This window comes from Sturnira hondurensis, unplaced genomic scaffold (assembly GCF_014824575.4).
Source record: "Sturnira hondurensis isolate 20B ecotype Veracruz unplaced genomic scaffold, ASM1482457v3 Scaffold0009733, whole genome shotgun sequence".
Taxonomy (NCBI): Eukaryota; Metazoa; Chordata; class Mammalia; order Chiroptera; family Phyllostomidae; genus Sturnira; species Sturnira hondurensis.
The window spans coordinates 204828-226121 of NW_028082364.1; the positions used below are offsets into that span (position 1 = coordinate 204828).

Sequence of the window (21294 nt, forward strand, 5' to 3'; positions counted from 1 at the left end):
GGGGAAAAACAGGGCACGGTCATAAATGCCACCGGAAGTGGTCAAAAACGAGACTTGCTGTCCAGGTCGTGACTGAGCGGGTGTCATGAATTTTGAACGCACAGCTCAGGGCGAGTCCAACAGGATGAGGAGAGGACAGCGACACGGAGCCAGGCTCTCCATTACCTGGACTTCACTGAACAATTAGGGCAGTAACTTAAATCATGCAGGAGATAACGGGTTTGGGGCAGTGACGGAACTTGCCATTTTTCACTGAAATTACTATCTGGCTGCATAATCAAGGTGGGCTTTAAAAATGAATTGGGGGGCGGGCTCTGGGGAGTGAACCAGGGAACCAGGGAGCCCAGGAGATTAATGGCCCGGGGTGTTAAATATTAAGGTCTATATTTATACAGCTCCTCCAGCAGGAGTGCTGCCAAGGGCGGGAAGAAGAGCCTATGATGTCGGCTTCCGCATCTGGAATTGGACCAGGAGCTCTTGTTTGGTTTGGATTTCCAGGGAGAAGGGAAGTTGGCTTCCTGAGATCTGAGGGTAAAGCCCATCCACGTCGCTGCTTCGCCTGGGTGTTATTTTTAGCATAAAAGGAGTCGGCAGGCACGAGACCTCTCTGGGCCAGCTGGCCTTCGCCTCAAGGGAGCCTGACGGATCGGCCCCCAGTGGAAAGGAGCAACAAATCCACGCCCGCCGGGTCCTACCCGCCTTCTCTCGCTGCTCTGCGTGGGCCGGAGAGGGTGAGGGGTGCAGTGAAAGCCACACCCTCGTCACTGGGCTGTGAGAGATGATTCTTGGCCTGGGAGAGGGAAGGGCGGCTCCCTCCCAGGGTCTCAGCACCTGCAGCTGCAGGGAGAGGCCCTTTCTGAGCCCCGCCAGCCTTCCTTAGCCTGCCCGGGTCTGGGGGGCTCACAGGGCAGCCACGGGATGGGGAAGGGTGGCGGGGACGAGGCCCTGATGCTTTCCGCCTCATTACTGAAGTCTGTGGAAGGGAAGGTACGTCAGGTCTAGGGTCACCGTCGCAAAGAGGCTGTAGTGGTAGTGGTGGTGGTGATGTTGGTTACAGTGGTGACGGGGATGCTAGGGATAATCACGGAGGGTCGGACTGTTGTCAGAACCTTCCTATCACACTTAGAAAGAACAGAAAGTGCTCACCGTAGTCTAAGGGGTGCCCGGGACCCAGGCCCTGCCTCCCTCTCCCCGACACCCCCCACCACTTCACTCCTTATTCTCCCCCACGCACACTCCCCATGCGCGCGCGCCCATGCACACTGCCCGCGGCCTCTCCCGTGCACTTCCCTCAGAGCTTGTCACGACTCACTCCCTTCATCCAGGCGGCCTGCACAGAGAGGCCTCCGTGGGCACACCCTCCTGAAGACCACCTGCCACCGCCCTCTTCCCTCGTCACGCTTTCTAGCAGAGCGATTTCTAGGGCTTGCCCAGGGGACTTCCTATGTTCCCTAGTGCACTCCGTGAGATCGATGTCATGTCAGCCCCCATGCTGCCCGCAGACCCCAGCAGGGCCCCTCACACGGCGGGCGTGCACCAAGGGGTCATTGGATGAATGTGTGCGCGGCTGTGCCAGTGTGGGGGACGGTACCCTAAGGGCTCAGGCCCATGGTCACGTCTCTGCTGAAGCTCCTGCTTCAGGCCCACATCGCCCGAAGCCAGGGCACGATAAAAAGGGGGGCGTGGGGCTTTTGGGTCATCTGAGCTCCACCCCCTCCCTGATCCCTCCTCTTTGCTCCAGTGGGAGGGGCCCATGGCCGTCCACACAGGTGCATGGGTGCCAACACACTTCCACCTCACCATCTGCATGCAACGCTCCCGAACGCTCTCTCCCACTTGTAGGAGTGCACTCTAGGTTCGACCTTGAACTGTCTGGGACATGTGTGATGCAGCCCAGCGTCCAAGCAGGCCGCCCACTTCTCGGGACATGTCATCACCCAGACTGACAACACGAGGCCTCACCCCTCCCCAGTGGAAACTCACATTCGCTTCAGTTTCTTGTACTGGCTGAAGGCTCCAGCGGGGATGGACTTGATGGAGTTCTGTTCCAGGCGTCTGGGAAACAGAGCAGAGAAGAGTCAATGAACCCACCATCCTCCCACCAGACAGCGATGGCTGAGGGCCTCGCGGACAGGACGGTTTCTCCCATCACGTGGCGCACAGTCTGGGTCAAGGGGGCCTGGCTAACACGGCACAAAAGCCACACTCATCTTCTGATGCAAGGAACGTCCGGCCCTTGAAGAAAGCGACAGGGACGACTTCTCCTGGAGGAATTGGTGCTTGCTTCTAGTCAGCTGGCTTCAGACACAGCCAGCTCCTTTAGAAAAGGCTGTAGGAAGGCACCAGACAGAGCGCTGACAAAGTCAAGGGGATAAAGAGGAGGAAGAGTGAAAAGACACGGAGCACCGGCCAGCAACGCTTATATAGAGGCATGTCACTCATTCAAACACGCTGCTACTGGGTCCTGGGCAGGCAGGAGTGTCAATGGGTGATTTCGCTTCTGGGTCCGTCCTTCCTTCCTTCCTTCCTTCCTTCCCTCCCTCCCTCCTTCTCTCCCTCCTTCCTTCCTACTCTTTCTCTCTCTCTTTCTGAGGACTAACTGACATATAACATTGCATTAGTTTCAGGGGTACAGCACAATGACTCACTATTTCTGGGTTTCCACTGGCTGTTCTAATATGGCTGGGAAAGAGCCTTCACAGCTTTAGGTCTCAGCCTGACATTCATCAAATTGGCTCCCTGACACCCTGGAGGCCCCAGGGGACCCGACTGGACCACTCACACCCCTGGGCTGCTGCTGGAATCTACGGTTTCGACATCTCTCAGTCTCTCCTGAAATGCTTCCTCTCCTATTACTTTGCAAAGTCAAGGGATGCTGCAGGCCCAGGGCTTCCTTGGAAGAGAAGGGGGCCATGGGGAGCAAGCAAGCCCTTCCATTCTTTACCCTTTCATCTCTCAAATGGCTCCCTGTCACCAGGAACAGGTGTGGTGGGGAAGGGGCCGGCGCGGGAGGCTAGCCCTCTATTCAAGGTGATGAATGACGCCCAGCCCGGGCTGAGGGCTCAGCGTCTCCCCCTCATCCATCTCCCTTGTCTCTGACGCGCGGACCTTTTCATCACCTCCTCATCTGGCATGGATGCTCCCCAAACCCTCCGCTGGGAAGACACAAAAAAAGGTGTGTGGGGGGAGGGCTGGTGGGGGAGCAGGAGGAAGCAACACAGGGGACTGGTTCCCTCGGAGGTCCCGTCTCGTGGAGGCACACTCCTGGCGGGGATGAGCCTATCCGTCTTGAAGAGTAATCCCTGCCGCGTAGTGGGGGAGACAGTCGCATTAATTCGTGCCTCTGTGATCTCATCTTCATCGGGGGGGACAGAGTATTTGTTACTGGAACGGCTAATGGAGCAGTTTGCCAGCAATTTTCCCATTTCAAACAACATCTCAGCTGCTAATGTGCACGGGTTTGTCAGGCCAACCCATAACACAGACAAATCGCTCTCCAGACCGAAGGAAGGGGGAGACAGGGCAGAAACACGAAGGGCGGGCGAGAGGGGAGAGGCCAGATCACTCTTGGCTGCCGGATGAATAGAGTCTACAAACGAGTCCACAAAGACAGCCTTTGTGGCCCGCTGGAGGGGGCAGGGGTGGGCGCCGCGGGGCACGTGGGCGCAGGCTGGCTGGTCAGGGACCTGGCTGGCTGTCGGTGAGCCACAGAATATGCCACGAGGTCTCAGAGGCGTGGGCTGCTGGACACGGCCACTGGCTGAGGCAGCAGACTCGGGAAGGCTGCCTTGACCGAGAAGTTCCAGGGCATTCTCGTTTCCCAGACAAGCCGGGATCTCTCAGTGAAGGCAGCAGCTCCATGGGTCTCCGGGGCCGCCAGCCAGGTAGCAAATGCTCTCCAGGAATCCTGTGATTTACCTGCCACTCTGGCCAGGGTTGAAGCTGGAAGGGTGCCTCTGTACCTGTGAGCGATGGCAACCCCCTGGGTAGGCAACACGACCCACGGCTCCTGGCTGTGGGTCACACGCCCAGGCAAGTCAGGTCAGTGCTGGGCGTGTGGTCAGCTGGCTGTCCAGGCAGTTCGTAATTAATTACCCTCCACTTTAGGGATGGCTGCCAGGCTAAGGGGGGGGGATGGATCAGGGAGCAGAAGGGGACACCTATCCCTAAAGGGTTTAATCATCTAGTGATTTAATCCCTCTCAAGACGGCCGGCTACACAGCCACAGTTTATTGCTACCATCCAGGAAGAGCTATTATTTATGGAGTCGAGTTGATTTACATCTATTATCTCTCTTAATCTTCACACTTACGAGGCAAGCCGTGTTGGCCCTATTTTGTGAGTGAAGGAAATAAAACCTAGAGGGACCAAACAGCCTGTCCAAAGAGACCGAGCTGGTCGGTGGCAGAGCTGACAGCTCTGTGTCTGTCCACTGAACATACCGCCCTCTATCTTTTGGAAGAAGGAGAAACTGAGGCCCAGAGACTAAAGTGGCTTTCCCAAAGTCACAGGCAAGTTCAGGTGGCTGAGACCCCAGGGCTCCTTCGGAGACATCACACAACTTCTGAGGAAGCAGGTATTGTGTAAAGAGGCTGTAGGAGCTGAGGGAAGATGGAATATGAGTGTGAACATGTATAACATGCCAGTAGAGTGCAGAGATGCGGTATTTGAACAAAGAACAAGGAATTCCAATCTGAGCCCGTTAACCCTGCGGGGACGTCGATGTACATCCTGTGTCCTTGAGACACGTGCTCTGGGGAGGGCCCTTTCCCTGCTCTGTCTCCGCTTCCTGTGCTGTTGCAGGTACTGGCTGACAACCAACCCCGAGGAGACGCCAAGGCCATGGGGCGTACGTGAACCTTGCTCCAGGGGCATCGGAGTTTGTCTTGGGGGAAGGTGGCTGTGAATAGTTTGTCTTGGGGGCAGGTGGCTGTGAATGTCAGCTACTTCGGATCTGAAGGCAAGAGTAGCGATAACAATAGCAGGAGCTAACGTGTCTCAGGTACTTGGGAGCCAGGCCTGAGGCTGAGTTTATACGGCTTGTCCCACAGTGTTTTATACCCCTGGGAGGTGGAGCGCATTCGCCATCACCACCCCCACTTTAAACACGAGAAAACGGAGGCTCAGAGATGTCACATCACTGGCCCCGATTCACAGAGCCTGGGAGAGCTACAGCTGGGACTCGAACTCGCTTTCATCCAGCCCAAAGGCCCGAGCTCTCCCTCACTGAGCTGCGCCAAGTACCCTCTGGAGCGGAGGCATCTCCACCCTTCCAGTCACTGCCTGTGTCCATCCTCGGGGCAACGGCCCTGCACGCACATGTCTCTGTGCAGCGGGCGCCCCTGGTGCTTTTCCCACGTTGCCCAGCCCACAGCCTGGACCCAGCCCTCGAAGATCCACGCTCCCAGGGACAGCAACGCAGCGTGAAGGACAAACACCGCATCACCATTGGCAAACACGGGCACCCTCGCGGGTGTGTCTGAAGTCAACAGCTGTTTCTGGTCTCACTTAACTGGCCCATGGCTCTGTCTTTGTCTGGCAAACATTCCGCAGGCTGCAGGCTGATTTAATAGAACCAGCACACACACACACACACACACACACACACACACACACAAAAACCATGCAAAGCAAACACCCAGGCAATCTTCCAGCACCAGTGGCAGTAGTGGCAACCCCTGATGGGAATTTCAGCTGTTTGTGTTCTGTATTGATTTGCCCCAGTCACTTGGTGCTTCCTTAAGGATCTGCCACTTGCACACATGTGACTGAACACGATGTACTGCTCACAATACACATGTCAACACAATGCCAGGGAGACTGGCAGGGGCGGCAAGTCACCCAGCAGAGGCTGTGGAGCTGGAGCTACGTTGGACTATCGGCAGAGATGGGGTGGGGGGGCTGGTAACGATGACCGCCTACCATCTGCTGAGGCCTTGTTGTGTCAGACACTGCGCTCTTTACACACTGGCCCTCTGTATTCCTTCAACAACCCTGCAAAGCACCTGGTATTATTAATACACCCATTTTACAGGTGAAAAATCGTGGCACAAAGAAGCCAATTTGCCTGATGCCAGGTTGCTAGTAAACCACGGAGCCTATCCTTGAACCTAGATCGGGCTGATTCAAATGCCTGTGTTCTTAACCCCGAGGCTAAACTCCTTTGCAAAAAAAACCTCTAGGCAAAAGTCAGCTTGGTGAGAGTTCACAGTGATTCCTAAGACTTTCCCATCTGTCTCACTCTCCCCGTGACTTGGGAACTCTCGTTCGGGTGTCCAGACTCTGCTGAAGGAAGGAGAGTCTGTGCTTCTCCTTCCCGAAAGCCATGCTGGGCCACTTGGTTGGAGAAAAGGCTCCTCCTGGAGCCCAGAGGCCTAGTTCCTGATGCTTCTCTGTTTGGGATAGGGCTGGGGGGGAAGGTTCCCATCAAAGCTGTATTCCTGGCCTCTTTCTTTCCCTCTGCTTCTGTGGTCCTTCAGAAGGGCAGTGAGAACCAGACATCCCCACCACCCAGGGGATATGTTTGGTCAACAGCAAAGGTGAGGAATGCGGGCACGTGGGACCGGAGCCATTCCCAACCGCCTCTGCAGAGCATCTGCGCTACCTACAGGAGACAGAGGTGTGCGCACACAGAGCCAGCCTCGCTCTTATTATGTGCATATGCTCAGATGCCTCCCACGCAGGACGTTTTTCTTTCATCTTAGAAAAACATGAATGAGAATAGTATGGGGACTTAAGACTAATCATTCTATCATGGTGCAGATGCATACATGGGCATATGTTAGTTTCTTCTTGGAGTCCATTTAGATCCCAGACATGGTGCGACTTTCCTACGTGCTACGTTATTTACTGTTCACAGAAATCTCTAGGAGACGCGACGAGCCCCATTTTTCAAAGGGGAGAATGGGGTGAGGCGGGGGATGTTACAAAAATGTGTCTGAAGTAAGGCAGAACCAGGATTCATACTCAGGACCATTTATCCAAGGCTCTATTCTTAATTTTTCTGCCCCCTGATTGGCTTCCCTTTTTCCCCCCAGCCCCTGCCCTGCACCACACCCTCCCCTCCTTCCCTGAGGCAGCCCCGCAGAACCTTGGGGCTCTCAGCACGGCTCGAGAATCCCTGGTGTCAGAGATTTCCAGAGCCCTTCGGCCCTTTGGTTTCGTTGGCTACCTTTGTGTTTTTGTTTTTCAGTTCTTTCTCCCTTTTCTAAATCCCTTGGTGACATGGGGGATATTTGCGTTTGTTAAGCCGCTGTCTCCCTACCCCAGATGAATGGCGGGGTTGTGGGGAGCCTGGGTAGAACGTGGGGTGACTGTCCCCCATTGACACTTTCATTACGACTTGACCCTCGAGCTCCCCCACAGCCCTTCTCCACCAAATGCATTTACTTGATGCGGCAGAGGGCACAGGACAGTGGATGACAGTGTGGAGAGCAGAAATGGAAGACGACCAAACAGATGGTCCCTCTACAGCCTTGAGGACCCAGAGGTCGGACTGAAGACGACAGAACGGAGGAACGGTAAGGAACCTGTCCCGGCTGTGGACTGGAGCTGGTTCAGAGAAACATTAGGGAGCGGTCAGCACAGCCCGCTGCATGGGAGCAAGTTTCGAGGAAAATCTGCAGTGAACCGTCTCACCGCGGGTTCCCTGGTAGAAACCTATTTTTAGAGGAATTGGCTCCGCTGTGTGAGGAGACCAGCTTGGGAAAGAATCTAAAAGAGTCTGCCAGATTGCTCTGCGAGAGAGAGAGAGAGAGAGAGAGAGAGCGAGCGAGCTCCCCAAAATGCTGGAGAGTGCAGAGCCCCTCCCAAGATCTAGGAGCATCACTACCAGCGAAGAATTGAGAGTAGGAAGTACAACGTCTGATTTGGCACCAAGGATCCCCAAGGAGAAAGGAGAAACGTGGATTGCATAGGTGGTTACGAACACAAGGCAGGGTTCTTGGTAGTAAAAAGAAAAAGTCTCACTGGGCTGACTTCAGGTTGATAAACCAGCCACTTCTTGTTCACCCCCAGGGTGTGCCCTGCAGAGTTTCAACTCTGCTCCTTTTGTCTCACCTCTCAGCCTCCCCATCTGCTGGTCTCCTCTCACTGCTGAGCCGATGCACTTCGGCTGCTTTAAAGACTTTTAAGCCAACACACAGGTCCCTGAGCAAGGCCTTTTCTGCTTTTGGGAACAAGAAGGTTTCCTCCTCAAATTTCTCTCTTACATGTCCCCTCTCCCAGGACCTTCCGAACCATAGTCTCGCCTCACCTGCTTTGGTGCCTCAGCTTCATTTCATCACAGAGAATGAGGCAAGCACAGCAAGAAGAGCCCTGGGCAATCTGCCTGGTGGGCGTGGGTGCCCCAGAAGCAGGACAGCCTTATTTGCATGTCGGCCTACATTTGCATGAAGATGAGCTACCATCAGGCTCAAAACATCATGTAAGTGGCTAGCCTAGCTCTTGAAGCTCTTCTCTCAACCATAACCTTCAAAGAACCGACCTAGCTTTCTGGAGGGACCTTCGGTGCAGGGGGGTTCCTACTCCTACAATACGGTTTCTAACTGCTCTCCCCATGGCTGATAAAAGTGGAGGTCACAGTAGTAGCAGGAGTAAGTACTAACTGTACTACTAACACAACAGCAACCATTGCCAACATAGTTTATCTCACGTGCCAGACCCAAGGCTAAGCATTGGACAGCATACCTTCACTTAACCTTCACAAGAATCACGAAGAAGGTACTGTTAGCCTCTGCACTTTTCAATGAAGAAACCAAGACTCAGAAAGATTATTTGCCAATGGCTAAAAGTTGGGCCTGCAGATACAATGTAGGTTTGCCTGAACACATGGTCCACCAGGGGTGTCCAACCTTCTGACATCTCTGGAAGGAGCGTTGTCTTGGGCCGCACATTAAATACGTAAACGCTCACAAAAGCTGATGAGCAAAAAAACCGAGGTTTTAAGTAAATTTACAATTTTGTGTTGGGCCGCATTCACAGCCATTCTGGGCTGCGTGTGGCCCGTGGGCCACAGGCTGGACACCCTGGGACATGGTTAAGAACCTGGGTGTTCTTTGTGGTTGTTTATTTTCGGAAACACTCTAGCTAGGTCGGTCATTTCCAGACTTTTGGATTTCACAGACTTTTTATTTTGCCAATTAAGACAATCTCTCTATGTCATACACAAGACATACTTATATAGACAATGCATTTATAATTATGTAATAATTACACATATAATTAAACACATATTTCATACACATATACGTACACACTCACGCATATTCTGCTTTCAGTGGCTATAATTTTATAAAAGAAAGGGTATTTTTAATAACAATAATAACAGAATAAGGACGTCCAGGAATTTAAAATAAACTGGATAACTTATTTTAAATTAGAATGGAATAATTTCACCCAATGGAAAAACATCGCATTGGTCTCGCTTTTCTCACTTTCTCCCACGTAGGGAAAAATACAGTAATGATTAGAGAGCCTTTTGAAAATCACTACTCTGGCTTGTTTCCATCCCCTTTAAAATTCCACGTCCAGGTGCGAGCTCAGCAGCCCAGGTCTGGTCTGGTCTGCGTGGGTCCCACCTCCGACCAGGACATCTGCAATTTCTCTCCCACATGCAGGAGCCGGGCGTCTGAGGTTCAGAGATAAGGCGCAGCAGAGGACTGCGGGCCGGCTCAGAGCTCCCGAATCAGGGCTGGGTTAGGGGGTCAATGTTCACGGCCTGACTGCCTAGGCTGGCCTCTTTCATCAGGCTGTGGTTTGAGACTCGGTCAGGGGAAAATCTGCTCCTACCAAAGAGAAAAGCTGGCAGATGGAGCGAGAAAGGAACAGTCTATGGGAATCTGAGATGACAGGAATGTTGGCAGGAGTTTCTGCCTTGAACATCCATCCATCTGGGGCGGGCCCGGGTTCTACGTTGGCGGGATGGAGAGGGAAGGGGGAGGGCTCTTATAAAGAAGAGCAAAGGGTGAGCTGCATGGAGAGAGAAATGGGGCCGGGAAGAAAAGTGGAACAGCCATGGGTGGGGAGAGGGAGGAAGGGGGAGAAAGAATAAGGGAGGGAGAAAAAGAGAGGGGAAAGGGAGTGGAGAAGAAAGAGAGTCCGGGAAGGGGGAAGGAGAAGCGGTAGAAGAAGGGAAGGGGAGGGATGAGCAGGAGAGGCAGCAAGGTCGAAGGGAATTCTGTGGGAAGAGGGGCTCTTCAAGGTTAATGTCATGGACCACAAGGAGTGAAGGAGAGCCAGGGTGAAGCACGAATGGGTTTCACTGTTGATTCTGGCTGAGTGAAGGTGGAGGAAGGCCACAGAAGTTGTACACGTCTGCAGGAAGGCTGTGGAGGTGTGGATCGTGTCCACTGGGGCTCGGGGAGAAAGTGTTAAAGGAAATCAGAGAAAAGCTGGCAACGCAGTTGAAGAAAGAAGAAACTAGAACTCCGCTGTTGTAAGTCATTGGTTTCTTCCCCAGTCAATCAGGGTGAAACCAGGGTCCTTAAAATGCCTCCACGATCTGGCCCCTCGTACCCCTCTGACCTCAACCCCTAACACTCTCCACTGTGTTTACTCCACACTGGCCTTCAGGTACACCAGGCACACTCCTACCTCAGGGCCTTTGCACATGCCATTCCCTCTCCCTGCAACACTCCTCCTCCAGACCTTCACTTGTTTTTTGTCTCACTTACTTCAAGTCCTGTTCATGCTTGATCTGTCCCCCAAATGGAACCTGCCACCTTCTGTCATATTATCCAATTAACTTTGCTTTGTTTATTGTTTATCACACTCTTCCCACCACTAGCATGCAAGCAGCATAAAAGCAGAAATTTTGTGTGTTGATGTTCCCCAAGGCCAGAATGACGACGGGAATGCAGTGAGCTCCCAACAGCTAGTTGTTAAGAGAACGCGTGAATACAAAGTCCACGGGACATCTCTTGGAGTGGGGTGGGAACACAGGCCTGCAGAGAAGGAAGGCGAGGACGAGGAGATGATGAAGCAGAGAGGCGAGGAAAATGTGTGTCCTTATTTGGAGGGATTTTCTCTAATGACGTTTTTAGCAGGAGGGTTTTGTCTAATCAAGTTTTTAAAAAAATATTTTATTTATTTACCTTTAGAGGGGAAGGGAAGGAGAGAGGGAGGGAAATATCAATGTATGGTTGCCTCTCGTGTGTCCCCTGCTGGGAACTGGCCTGCAACCCAGGCATGTGCCCTGACTGGGAATCGAACCGCGATCGTGTGGTTCGCAGGCCCGTGCTCAATCCACTGAGCTACACCAGCCAGGGCTGTCTAATCACGTTTTTAATAAGGCCACTTAAAGAGGAAGGCAGAGAATGAAAACAATTATTGGCAAGAGGGCATGATACGGGCAGACACATTTTACCGGAAACGTAGACATCTGAGCCCCCACACCAACACGCACAACCTTGTCTCCACCGAAAGATCCATCTGGAGGCCAATGATCTGACAGGTGATGACTGAGAGAGGCCACCACTACCTGCTTCTCGAGCACTTGCCCAGGGACAAGGGTCATATCACATGCGCATGTGCAGTGCTTCATTCGGTTTTCACAACGACCCACCGAGAATACTAGAATCGTCGCATTATCGTAACGAGAAAACCAAAGGTGACAAAGAGGAATTGTTTTGCCCGGTCGCCCAGCCCGTAAATGGTGGAGCCAAGATATAATCACTGAGTGACCCCAGGGCAGGACTGGCAAGCTTCTGCTATAAAGGACCAAGTGGGACATGTTAGGCTGGTGGCCGTAACATGTCCTTTGTCATATCTACTCACTACTGCTTTAGCAGAATAGCCATAGACAATACCTGAGCAAATGAGTACGGCTGTATTCCAAAAGAACTTTATTTACAAAACCAGGGGGTGGGCTGATTGGGGCCATGGGCCATATATTCTTGCCCACCGAGCTGTCATACCTGGGAAAGCCTGGGAGGACAGCAAAGAGATTCCTGAGCGTTTTTAACAGTCAGCTCCAACAGCCTGATACGCGCCAGTCTGCTGGAGCATGGACAGAGCGGGGCCTCCCCAGGGACAGAGCGGGGAAGACAGGGCACTTACATTTCGACGATGCCCTCTGGCAGGTTGGCGGGGATCTCTGTCAAGCCCTTCCCTCGACAGTCCACGATGTTATTGCTGCAAGTGCAGGCCGAGGGGCAGGAGATGGAGTTGGCATTGCAGGACGGAGGCTCCGTGTGAGGGCCTGCGGGGCCGGAACACAGTGGTCAGCTCGTGTCCGAGTCAGCAGCCGCCTGGGCGCCCATGCCCCTTAACCAGCTTCCACACAGGGCGGCACTACCCGACAGGCTACCTGAACGGTGATCACCAGCTGACCTCTCATCTCGGGGGCACAGCTGCCCCTGGCTACATGCTCAGCCAAGAGGAGAGAGGCTGACCTTGGCCTATTTCTGTCGTCCCATCATTTTAGTCTTTTAGAGAAAGCGCTACTCTCAGTTGGTCATGCACGAAAACATGTGAAGAGCGCACACGGGATGACTGCTTCGGGGCACCCATGCCTGGATGACATGGGTGGTTTGGGATTTTAGCTGGGAACAGGATGCTGAGGACAGATACACCTTTGCTCCATTCTCTAGTGTCTGGAAGTTACTATCAAAACCAGTGGGAGGAGAAAAGGTGGCAGAACTTCCCTGTTCAGGGCACTGGTGTTGTCCAGGTGCCAACGTCATCAGCAGCAGCGACATCAAAGCATTTTCAAACAGGGTTTATGTCCCGAGGACACTCCATGAAGACTTACCGCCTTAGGAAAAAGGCTAATGAGTTACTGCATATTTTTGGAGTCTTCATTTTGTTTGAGTTGAGAACCAGTGTGAATTTGAAGCAAAGTGGTGAAAACCCAAGAGCATGGCCTCCAAGGAGCTTCTTCAGAAAGAAAATGTGGATAAACATGATACCTCGAAGACTAACTGAACCCCCCCAAGGGTCACAGAATCGGAATCACTTTCTGTGGTGGTCACATCGAATCTCTAATACAAGAAGTAAATTCAAACGTTTTAAAGACATTATGTAAGTTTTCATGCTATGATTACTTCTTCTAAGTGAGGCAAGAATCTCAAACCTGTGGTTGGTTTTTCAAATGTGGACACTGTGGTCCAAAAGGTAGACCCAAGCCAGGCCCCCCGCCCCCCAGGACCTCATCCCTCCTCCCAGAGTAAAGGGCCATGGATGGGCAGGACCGGCCTCAGACGGACTCTGAAGACCCCCTGCCTGCTCAGACATGAAACTGCTGGCTGGGAGCTCTAGAGAGAGATCGAGCACGAGACAGACAATGTCTGCAGAAAAGAGTGACTGGAGTTTGGCCTCTGTTTGCTGGACAAGCCGACTCTGGGGAGCAGAGTGAGTCCATTGACAGCAGTTGAGTCAGAGGACTGACCAGGCCCGGGGTAAGTCCTCCTCTGGACACTGAGTGAGACTTAAAAGCAGGGGGTCCGCTCTCCATGCCCAGTGGTCCCCACACCTGGGGTGGTCACCCTGGGGAGCCTCAAACGGATGCTGAGGGCTTCATCTGGAACGTCTGCCTTGCCAAAGAGGCCAGGTCAAAGATCCTTATCTCCCTTGGCCTTGCCTTCACAAACACGCGTGTGCACACACCTACACACTCAAAAGCACCCTCTTGGCTGAACATTTGAACAAATATTCCTGGCTAGGGTGTAGGACTTCAGATTCTCTCGTGTCACATTAGCAGATCCAATGGAGACCATGGAAAACACCGGAGAGAGATGACCTACACTAGACCCCCCGATGCAGCACCCGTCCCCTTAGAGACAGAGGGGGCGCTGGCTTTGTTCCCGGCTGGGGGAGTCCTTATGTTTCCAAGAACATGGAAACCAGAGAATCAGCCTGTCGGAGCCTTAGAGCAAGAAGAGAGTGTGGGCTCTGGAGTCCCACGGCCTCAATCTGAATCCCTGTTCTGTCTTCTCATCCTTCCGTCCCCTGTGCCTCAGTTTTCCCCACCTGTAAAATGGGGGGGGATGGCAATGGTTTTTCAGAGCATGGTGTTGTTGTGAAAGCAAAGGCAGTAAGGAACGTAAAGTGTTTAGAAGAACGCATAGCACAGAGTCGGAGTTTAGCAAGGTCTGTTGCCGTTAATGTTGGTGTCATTGCCATTGTTGTTGCAGATCGTCTGCAGGTTGTAGCCCCTACCCCCTTGGAGCTTTCCTGCCACCACCTCAGTAAACAAGGATTCGGGTTGAGGACTTCTGAGGTCTTTCTTGGGTCTAAGACCGACTATGCCTGCTCTTTAGAAAATGGAAGTAGGAGCGAGACACCTGCCAGCGCCTTTCTCTCCTTGGCCCCGCCCCTCTTCGCAGGTGGCAAAGAGGGTCTGCAGTGTGAAGGGCTCCGGCCCCCTCACCCACATCCCAGGGAGGTGGGACGGATGACTGCAGACCTCGGGGCTTCTGAAGCGCAGGCGGTGTCCCCAGAGAGAACTGCCAGGCCTGGCCCTCCACACCCAGGGGCAAGTGCGCGGGACAGCACCAGGGACGATGGCCAACCGCCGCCTCCCTCCATCCGAGCTCCTGCTTGTCCACCCACTGGGGTGGAGGGTATCGGGTGGCTGTCCCCCTTCTGATCTGTCAAAATAGTAGTTTGTTGGTGTGTTTTGGAAAAAGAGGGGGGAAGAAAGACATGGTATTCAAGGGCTCAGATGAGTAGCAGAAAGTTCTGAAGTTTTTCTTTTCTTATTCAAAGGTACTCCGTTGGATGTCTATGCTGAGGTTAATTCTGTTTAAACCAGACCCAGATGGCAGCCTTGGGTCCCCAGGGAAGGAGGAGGCCGGTTCACAGGGTGGCTCTGACTCTGCAGGCAGCATGCAGCTGTGTCTCAAGGGATGCTGTCAAGGCTTTTAAAAAAGCTTTTGAAAAAGATGCCCTAACAAGGTCACTAACAACACCTTTAATTACTCAGAGAGGTAATTATAGCCTCTGTGAGCACCCAGCTGGCAGCTCCCCAGCCAGGCATGCACACCCGGTGAGCACATTACTCTCTCCAGCTGAACAACGACACTTCAGGTTGAGGATGGGGCTGGAAGAAGGGCCCCCTTCCCTGGACGTTCTCCTCTGATCCGTGCCCGGTGGGCGGAGCCCATTTCCACTGGGGCCTCTGGGTGCCATGAGGGCGGAAGTCCTTCCCCTTTGCTTCCCGTCTCTGAAGAGACCGAGTCTACAGTGTAAATTCTACAAGGGTTGCGACCTTTTCTGCCTCATTCCTGTTATGTCCCCAGTGCCTACACCAGGGCTTGGCACAAAGCGGACTTGATAAACACACCTTTGGGGAGTGAGAGCATGAACTCACGAGTGAAAATGGCCCAGAAGCCCTGCCGACACGGGGCTGAATGTCCCCAGGCTGCAGAGGTGAGAGATCCTTCTGGAAGGGCCCTAAGGGAGGGCCCCCTGACTCCTGAGTGTCCTGGGCTTTGGTCCACAGGATCAGCTGCAGAGCGGGGCGATGGGGTTGTTGTGGGTAGCTGGGACTCTCATGCCCGAAGTCAAAGGCCTTCTGCCACAGCTCTCAGCGGTGACCAAGGCCACCTGCCTGGTCCCCTACCCCACTGAACTCACCTCCATGGCCAGGCTATCCTAGGTACTCCACTAAACTCTGCTGGCCTTTCCCGCCCCACACATTGAGGGTGGTGGGGGTAGGGAAGGGCAGTGGGTTTCCAAGGGCACAAAGTGAGGAAACACCCCCCTTCCTGCCCAGCGATTCCCTCGACTACACGCGGAGGAGGAGCAGAGAGGCATGGGAGCGGAGTTTTGGTATCGGGACGGGAAGAGCCTCTGCCTATCTTCCACGGGGTGGGGGGGGCGGGGCGGAGGGGGGAGGCACCTGGGTTTGGGCCTGGCTGCATGCACGCGTGTGTTCCTATCGAACAACACGTCCTCACGGGGCCCGGGACCCTCACTGTCCCTGAGTGAGCCTGTCCACTGGAGTCACCCCTGCACCCCTCCCCCCCAATCACAGCCCAGGGATGACCTCANGCGCGGGACAGCACCAGGGACGATGGCCAACCGCCGCCTCCCTCCATCCGAGCTCCTGCTTGTCCACCCACTGGGGTGGAGGGTATCGGGTGGCTGTCCCCCTTCTGATCTGTCAAAATAGTAGTTTGTTGGTGTGTTTTGGAAAAAGAGGGGGGAAGAAAGACATGGTATTCAAGGGCTCAGATGAGTAGCAGAAAGTTCTGAAGTTTTTCTTTTCTTATTCAAAGGTACTCCGTTGGATGTCTATGCTGAGGTTAATTCTGTTTAAACCAGACCCAGATGGCAGCCTTGGGTCCCCAGGGAAGGAGGAGGCCGGTTCACAGGGTGGCTCTGACTCTGCAGGCAGCATGCAGCTGTGTCTCAAGGGATGCTGTCAAGGCTTTTAAAAAAGCTTTTGAAAAAGATGCCCTAACAAGGTCACTAACAACACCTTTAATTACTCAGAGAGGTAATTATAGCCTCTGTGAGCACCCAGCTGGCAGCTCCCCAGCCAGGCATGCACACCCGGTGAGCACATTACTCTCTCCAGCTGAACAACGACACTTCAGGTTGAGGATGGGGCTGGAAGAAGGGCCCCCTTCCCTGGACGTTCTCCTCTGATCCGTGCCCGGTGGACGGAGCCCATTTCCACTGGGGCCTCTGGGTGCCGTGACGGCAGAAGTCCCTGCCCTTTGCTTTCTGTCTCTGAAGAGTCGGAGTCTACAGTGTAAATTCTACAAGGGTTGCGACCTTTTCTGCCTCATTCCTGTTATGTCCACAGTGCCTACACCAGGGCTTGGCACAAAGCGGACTTGATAAACACTCCTTTGGGGAGTGAGAGCATGAACTCACGAGTGAAAATGGCCCAGAAGCCCTGCCGACACGGGGCTGAATGTCCCCAGGCTGCGGAGGTGAGAGATCCTTCTGGAAGGGCCCTAAGGGAGGGCCCCCTGACTCCTGAGTGTCCTGGGCTTTGGTCCACAGGATCAGCTGCAGAGCGGGACGATGGGGTTGTTGTGGGTAGCTGGGACTCTCATGCCTGAAGTCAAAGGCCTTCTGCCACAGCTCTCAGCGGTGACCAAGGCCACCTGCCTGGTCCCCTACCCCACTGAACTCACCTCCACGGCCAGGCTATCCTAGGTACTCCACTAAACTCTGCTGGCCTTTCCCGCCCCACACATTGAGGGTGGTTGGGGTAGGGAAGGGCAGTGGGTTTCCAAGGGCACGAAGTGAGGAAACACCCCCCTTCCTACCCAGCGAACCCCTCGACTACACGCGGAGGAGGAGCAGAGAGGCATGGGAGCAGAGTTTTGGTATCGGGACGGGAAGAGCCTCTGCCTATCTTCCACGGGGTGGGGGTGGGGGGACGGAGGGGGGAGGCACCTGGGTTTGGGCCTGGCTGCATGCACGCGTGTGTTCCTGTCGTACAACACGTCCTCATGGGGCCCGGGACCCTCACTGTCCCCGAGTGAGCCTGTCCACTGGAGTCACCCCTGCACCACCCCCCCCAATCACAGCCCAGGGATGACCTCACCCAGAAGCCCGCCCTCGGCTCTCCGAGGGGTTCTGTCACAAACTCAGGAGTGCGAGTGGCCTTGCTTTTTGTGTCTTCCTTTTTGAATGAGTGCCCAAGGTCTGCTCTTGGAGCTCCTCCCAGGCACTAAGGAGGATGTTCTCTAAGGAGGTGGGAGGACGTTCTCACCCAGAATGGGACGTAGGTGGGGACGCGAGCAAGTACCTGTGTCCCCTCGGGGGCCGGGCCCACCTTTCCCCCGTTGCCGCTTCCACTCTGGAATTTCGATCTGGAGCCGAAGCCACCTCCGTGCCAAACGAGGAGGGAAGGGAAGGGGCTCAGCGACCTCGAGGACAGACATATGTCCCCAGAGTGCTCGTGGGGAAAGTGCCACGGTCACCAGCACGGACAGGGAGCCAACCGTCCTACCTCTGCTGACCGAGCAGCTCCCCTCTGGTTCTGAGAGACAGGGAAGTGGGGGGGGGGGTGCGGGCAATGACCAGGGAGGGGGCTCTGCCCACCTCGTCACCTGTGTTCTCCTACTCAGCAAACAGGGATGATGGTCACACCTAAAGCGAAAGACCCTAACTCGTCTGCCCAGAGGAGTGGGGCAAAGGTCACTGAGCTTCAGACCTAGAAAGGGCCATGGTCACGGTGAGGAAACAAGAGCCCCGAGAGCGAGTGTTCCTGCCCAGGGCCACCGTCGTGGCCGAGCTAAGAATGACCATCACTCTCACAGAAGTAGCTAACGCTTGCAGCCTGTTCCCTGTGTGACAGACACTGCGTGAAGTGCTGTGTGTATATGACCTCCCTCGATCCCCCTGAACAACCCGTGACACAGGTTCTGTTACTGCTATTCCCATAATGCCGATGAGGAAACAGAAGAATTAGGAAGGTTAAGCAAACTGCCCAAGATGCTCTTCTCACCATCTGTGCCAGAAACACATCCCCAAATGCCTCTCCAAACTGCCGTGAAACTGAAGACCGCCAGAGCCTCGAAGTCTCAAGGGGGCGGGGAGAGGAGGCTCGGGGCTGAGACACGGATTGCGTGAGCCACGTGGGATGGGTCGAATGCTCTCGTGTTGAAGTTGTGTTTATTTCCTTCCGTCTTTAGAGAGAACGCCACCCAGTAGCGTGCACGGCATCGAAAACTCTGAAAGCCATGCGAGCGTGTGTAAAGGCATTAATTCCAGCATTCAGATGAAGAGTCCCTGGTGGCCTCTGCCCTTTCCAAAGCCAATAGCAGACGGCGGTAACAATGGGGCTTGAGCAATTATGATGAGAATATAAATGAACGTGATTTAAATACCAGGGGCATGATAATGTTGGGAATGGCTATAAACCTAATAATCTCATTCTTGCAATGTCCAATTATGGTGTTTTAATTAAAACCTCCTAAAGAGATGGGCGGCCAGTCAGGCTTAGCTTAATTATCTTTATACTTAGTAACTGGCCCCAAATTAAAAAAAAATTAACCAAGGGGGAAAGTTTCTTGTTTCCAGGGAGACACACCTATTTCACTTTTGATAAGAAGCGAGAATATGCTTATTATCATATTGAGAGGCTATGAGAATCAAACACTGTTTTGGCACTGGGCACCTGAAGCAATGTAAGATGAGCCCCCCCTGTGACCGGAAAACAAGATTGACCTTCACGGACATACGTCTCACACTCAAAGGCAGGCAACCCGATGAGTTCACAGATGTTTAAAAGAAAGACATGATTGACGCAGGGGTCCAATGTTTAATCCTCTTGATTTACAAAGAGTGACTGCTAAATGCTTTGTCAGATTAAAGTACCAGAAAATTGACACATGGAAGGTAAATCCTAGGGTTTAACCACCCCCTCCAAAAGCCCTTTAGATAAAGGTGGGAAAAAAAACACACCAAACCTTGCAACTCACATAACATGAGGAATGGCCAAAGCAGAGCCTGTTCCCCGGGCTGTTCTGTGAACCTGGGTCAAGCCCCAGTCTGGCTCCAGCACCACGACGCAGGGACCGCAGACCCTTCTAGTCCAGGGGCCCTAACCTTTCTCCTGAATCAAGAAGAGCTAACAGAGAAATCATCTCAGCATTAGCTGAAGGAAACCAAGGCGTCCCGCTGCAGACCACAGAAAGACATTCACAGGAAGTAAACTGAGATAGAGCGCCTCACCCTGGTGAAAGAGTCCCAGTTGTTTCCCCAGAGGAAAAATACATAAATGCCTTGGATGGGAAAGGTGTAGGGACAGAGGCGATGGATGTTGTCACAGTGTGCTGCTAGTGGCTTTCTGGGTTAGATGGGGTATGAGGAGCCGGAGCCCAGGCTTCTGGGGAGCAGTGCTGGGCCCCAGGCAGCTGCATTAGTGTGAAGGGAGGCAGCAGGGAGCTGGGCAGGCCGGGCCCCCACAGGCCCACAGAAGCACGCCTTCCCTGACTCTGCAGTGGTGTGTTTGATGAGTTTTCCACACCATCTCAGGGCCTGGGGAAGCTTTCTGATACGCCCTTGACAAGGGCCACTGGTGATGAAGCTACTCGCAGGGACGGCTTCATTGGTGCCCCACACTTTTCCTTCCTCCTGAGGCGATAACCTCAATTTTTAAAGAGATGTTCCTGCTTCCCTCTTTGTCTTGGCTGAAGTCGTCCTCCCGCAAGTTACTGGAGGAATAGCCTGAACGAGGGGCTAAAGAATCACTACCAGGCCTGAACCAGACCGCCGAATCCCAATGCCTCGCTGGGCTCTTTGCCTTGGGGTGGGGTCTGCACCCCGGCTGTGGGTGTGCGGGGGGCAGGGGGTCAGCACATGAAAACTACCCTTCTCGGACCTCCCTGGGGTGCACAACCTGAGTCTTGCTCCACATTGCGTCCTCTGGCACCCTTTTATCCCAGCCTCAGAAACGGCCTTTAACCATTAATTACCAAAGAGGTAACACTTTTGGACAAGGTGGTCGTCCTGCCCCCTCTAAGGATGGTGGTTCGTTCATCATGGGCGTGCAGCACACCAGTTCCCCCAGGCCATTAAATCTGCCCTTGGCCTTGGCAGAAAGTAACCTGCACAGCATCCTGTTTTACCCATGACAACTCGGGAAGCATCTGAAGAATCCCTTATGCATGGGGGCCACCAATGCGGTGCTCCCCTCAATTCACACGACAGTGAGAGAGGGGAGATCAATAGCATATTCGTGTCTGGAGTCTGTGGACTAAATTCTCGGGTCCTCAGAAGACACCTGGCTTCACTCCAAGAAGCCACAGGGACCATCACGTGGGCCTCGTTGCTATAAACAGGGGAGGTGACAAGGACGCTCCTCTGTAACTATTAACCTGACTGAGCAATCTGGCCATTTTGAAGGATGAAGACTGGGGCGTGGCATGGCTGACCCCACCAGGGTCCGCCCCACACCCGGGGTTTTAGACGCTGGCTGCTGCTGGATAAGGCAACGTCTCGCCGATACTTTGACGGGAAGGCGCTTTTGTGATGAAGTGGCGTTCGTGTCCTGCGAAGCATTAAACTCGGCACCCGCCTACAATGATGCGTTTTAACATTCTCTCCAATTAGTTTTTCTCATTAGCTCTTGGATGACTTCTGCACTCTACAATTATTTCTTTCACTGGCACTTAGGCCGATATTGTATCCTTTGCCTAATAATTACCGTAATTACAGTCGCTATACTGGAGTTGGGTGCTTGTGTGATAAACGGTTTTATTAAATGTGTTTGATGGGAAGCGATTTCTAAGTGGGCGTCTGTGGGAAATTATTGAGGTGCTGCTCTGAGGCATGTTCGAATGTTTTGGGATAATAAAGAACTTGATGAAGTAGTAACATGACAGG

At 53.6% G+C, this 21294-nt stretch overlaps 1 protein-coding gene across 2 annotated transcripts in view; it reads right to left on the reverse strand.

Annotated features, from left to right (window-relative positions):
- Positions 1-21294, reverse strand: part of SLIT3 (slit guidance ligand 3) — a 529219-nt gene that overhangs the window by 87262 nt on the left and 420663 nt on the right. For both annotated transcript variants that reach the window (XM_037057739.1, XM_037057738.1), the window contains exons 9-10: positions 12058-12199; positions 1984-2055 (exon numbers count right to left, since the gene is read on the reverse strand). In XM_037057739.1, the coding sequence (XP_036913634.1) occupies positions 1984-2055; positions 12058-12199 (214 nt within the window). The remainder of the gene's footprint in view (positions 1-1983; positions 2056-12057; positions 12200-21294) is intronic.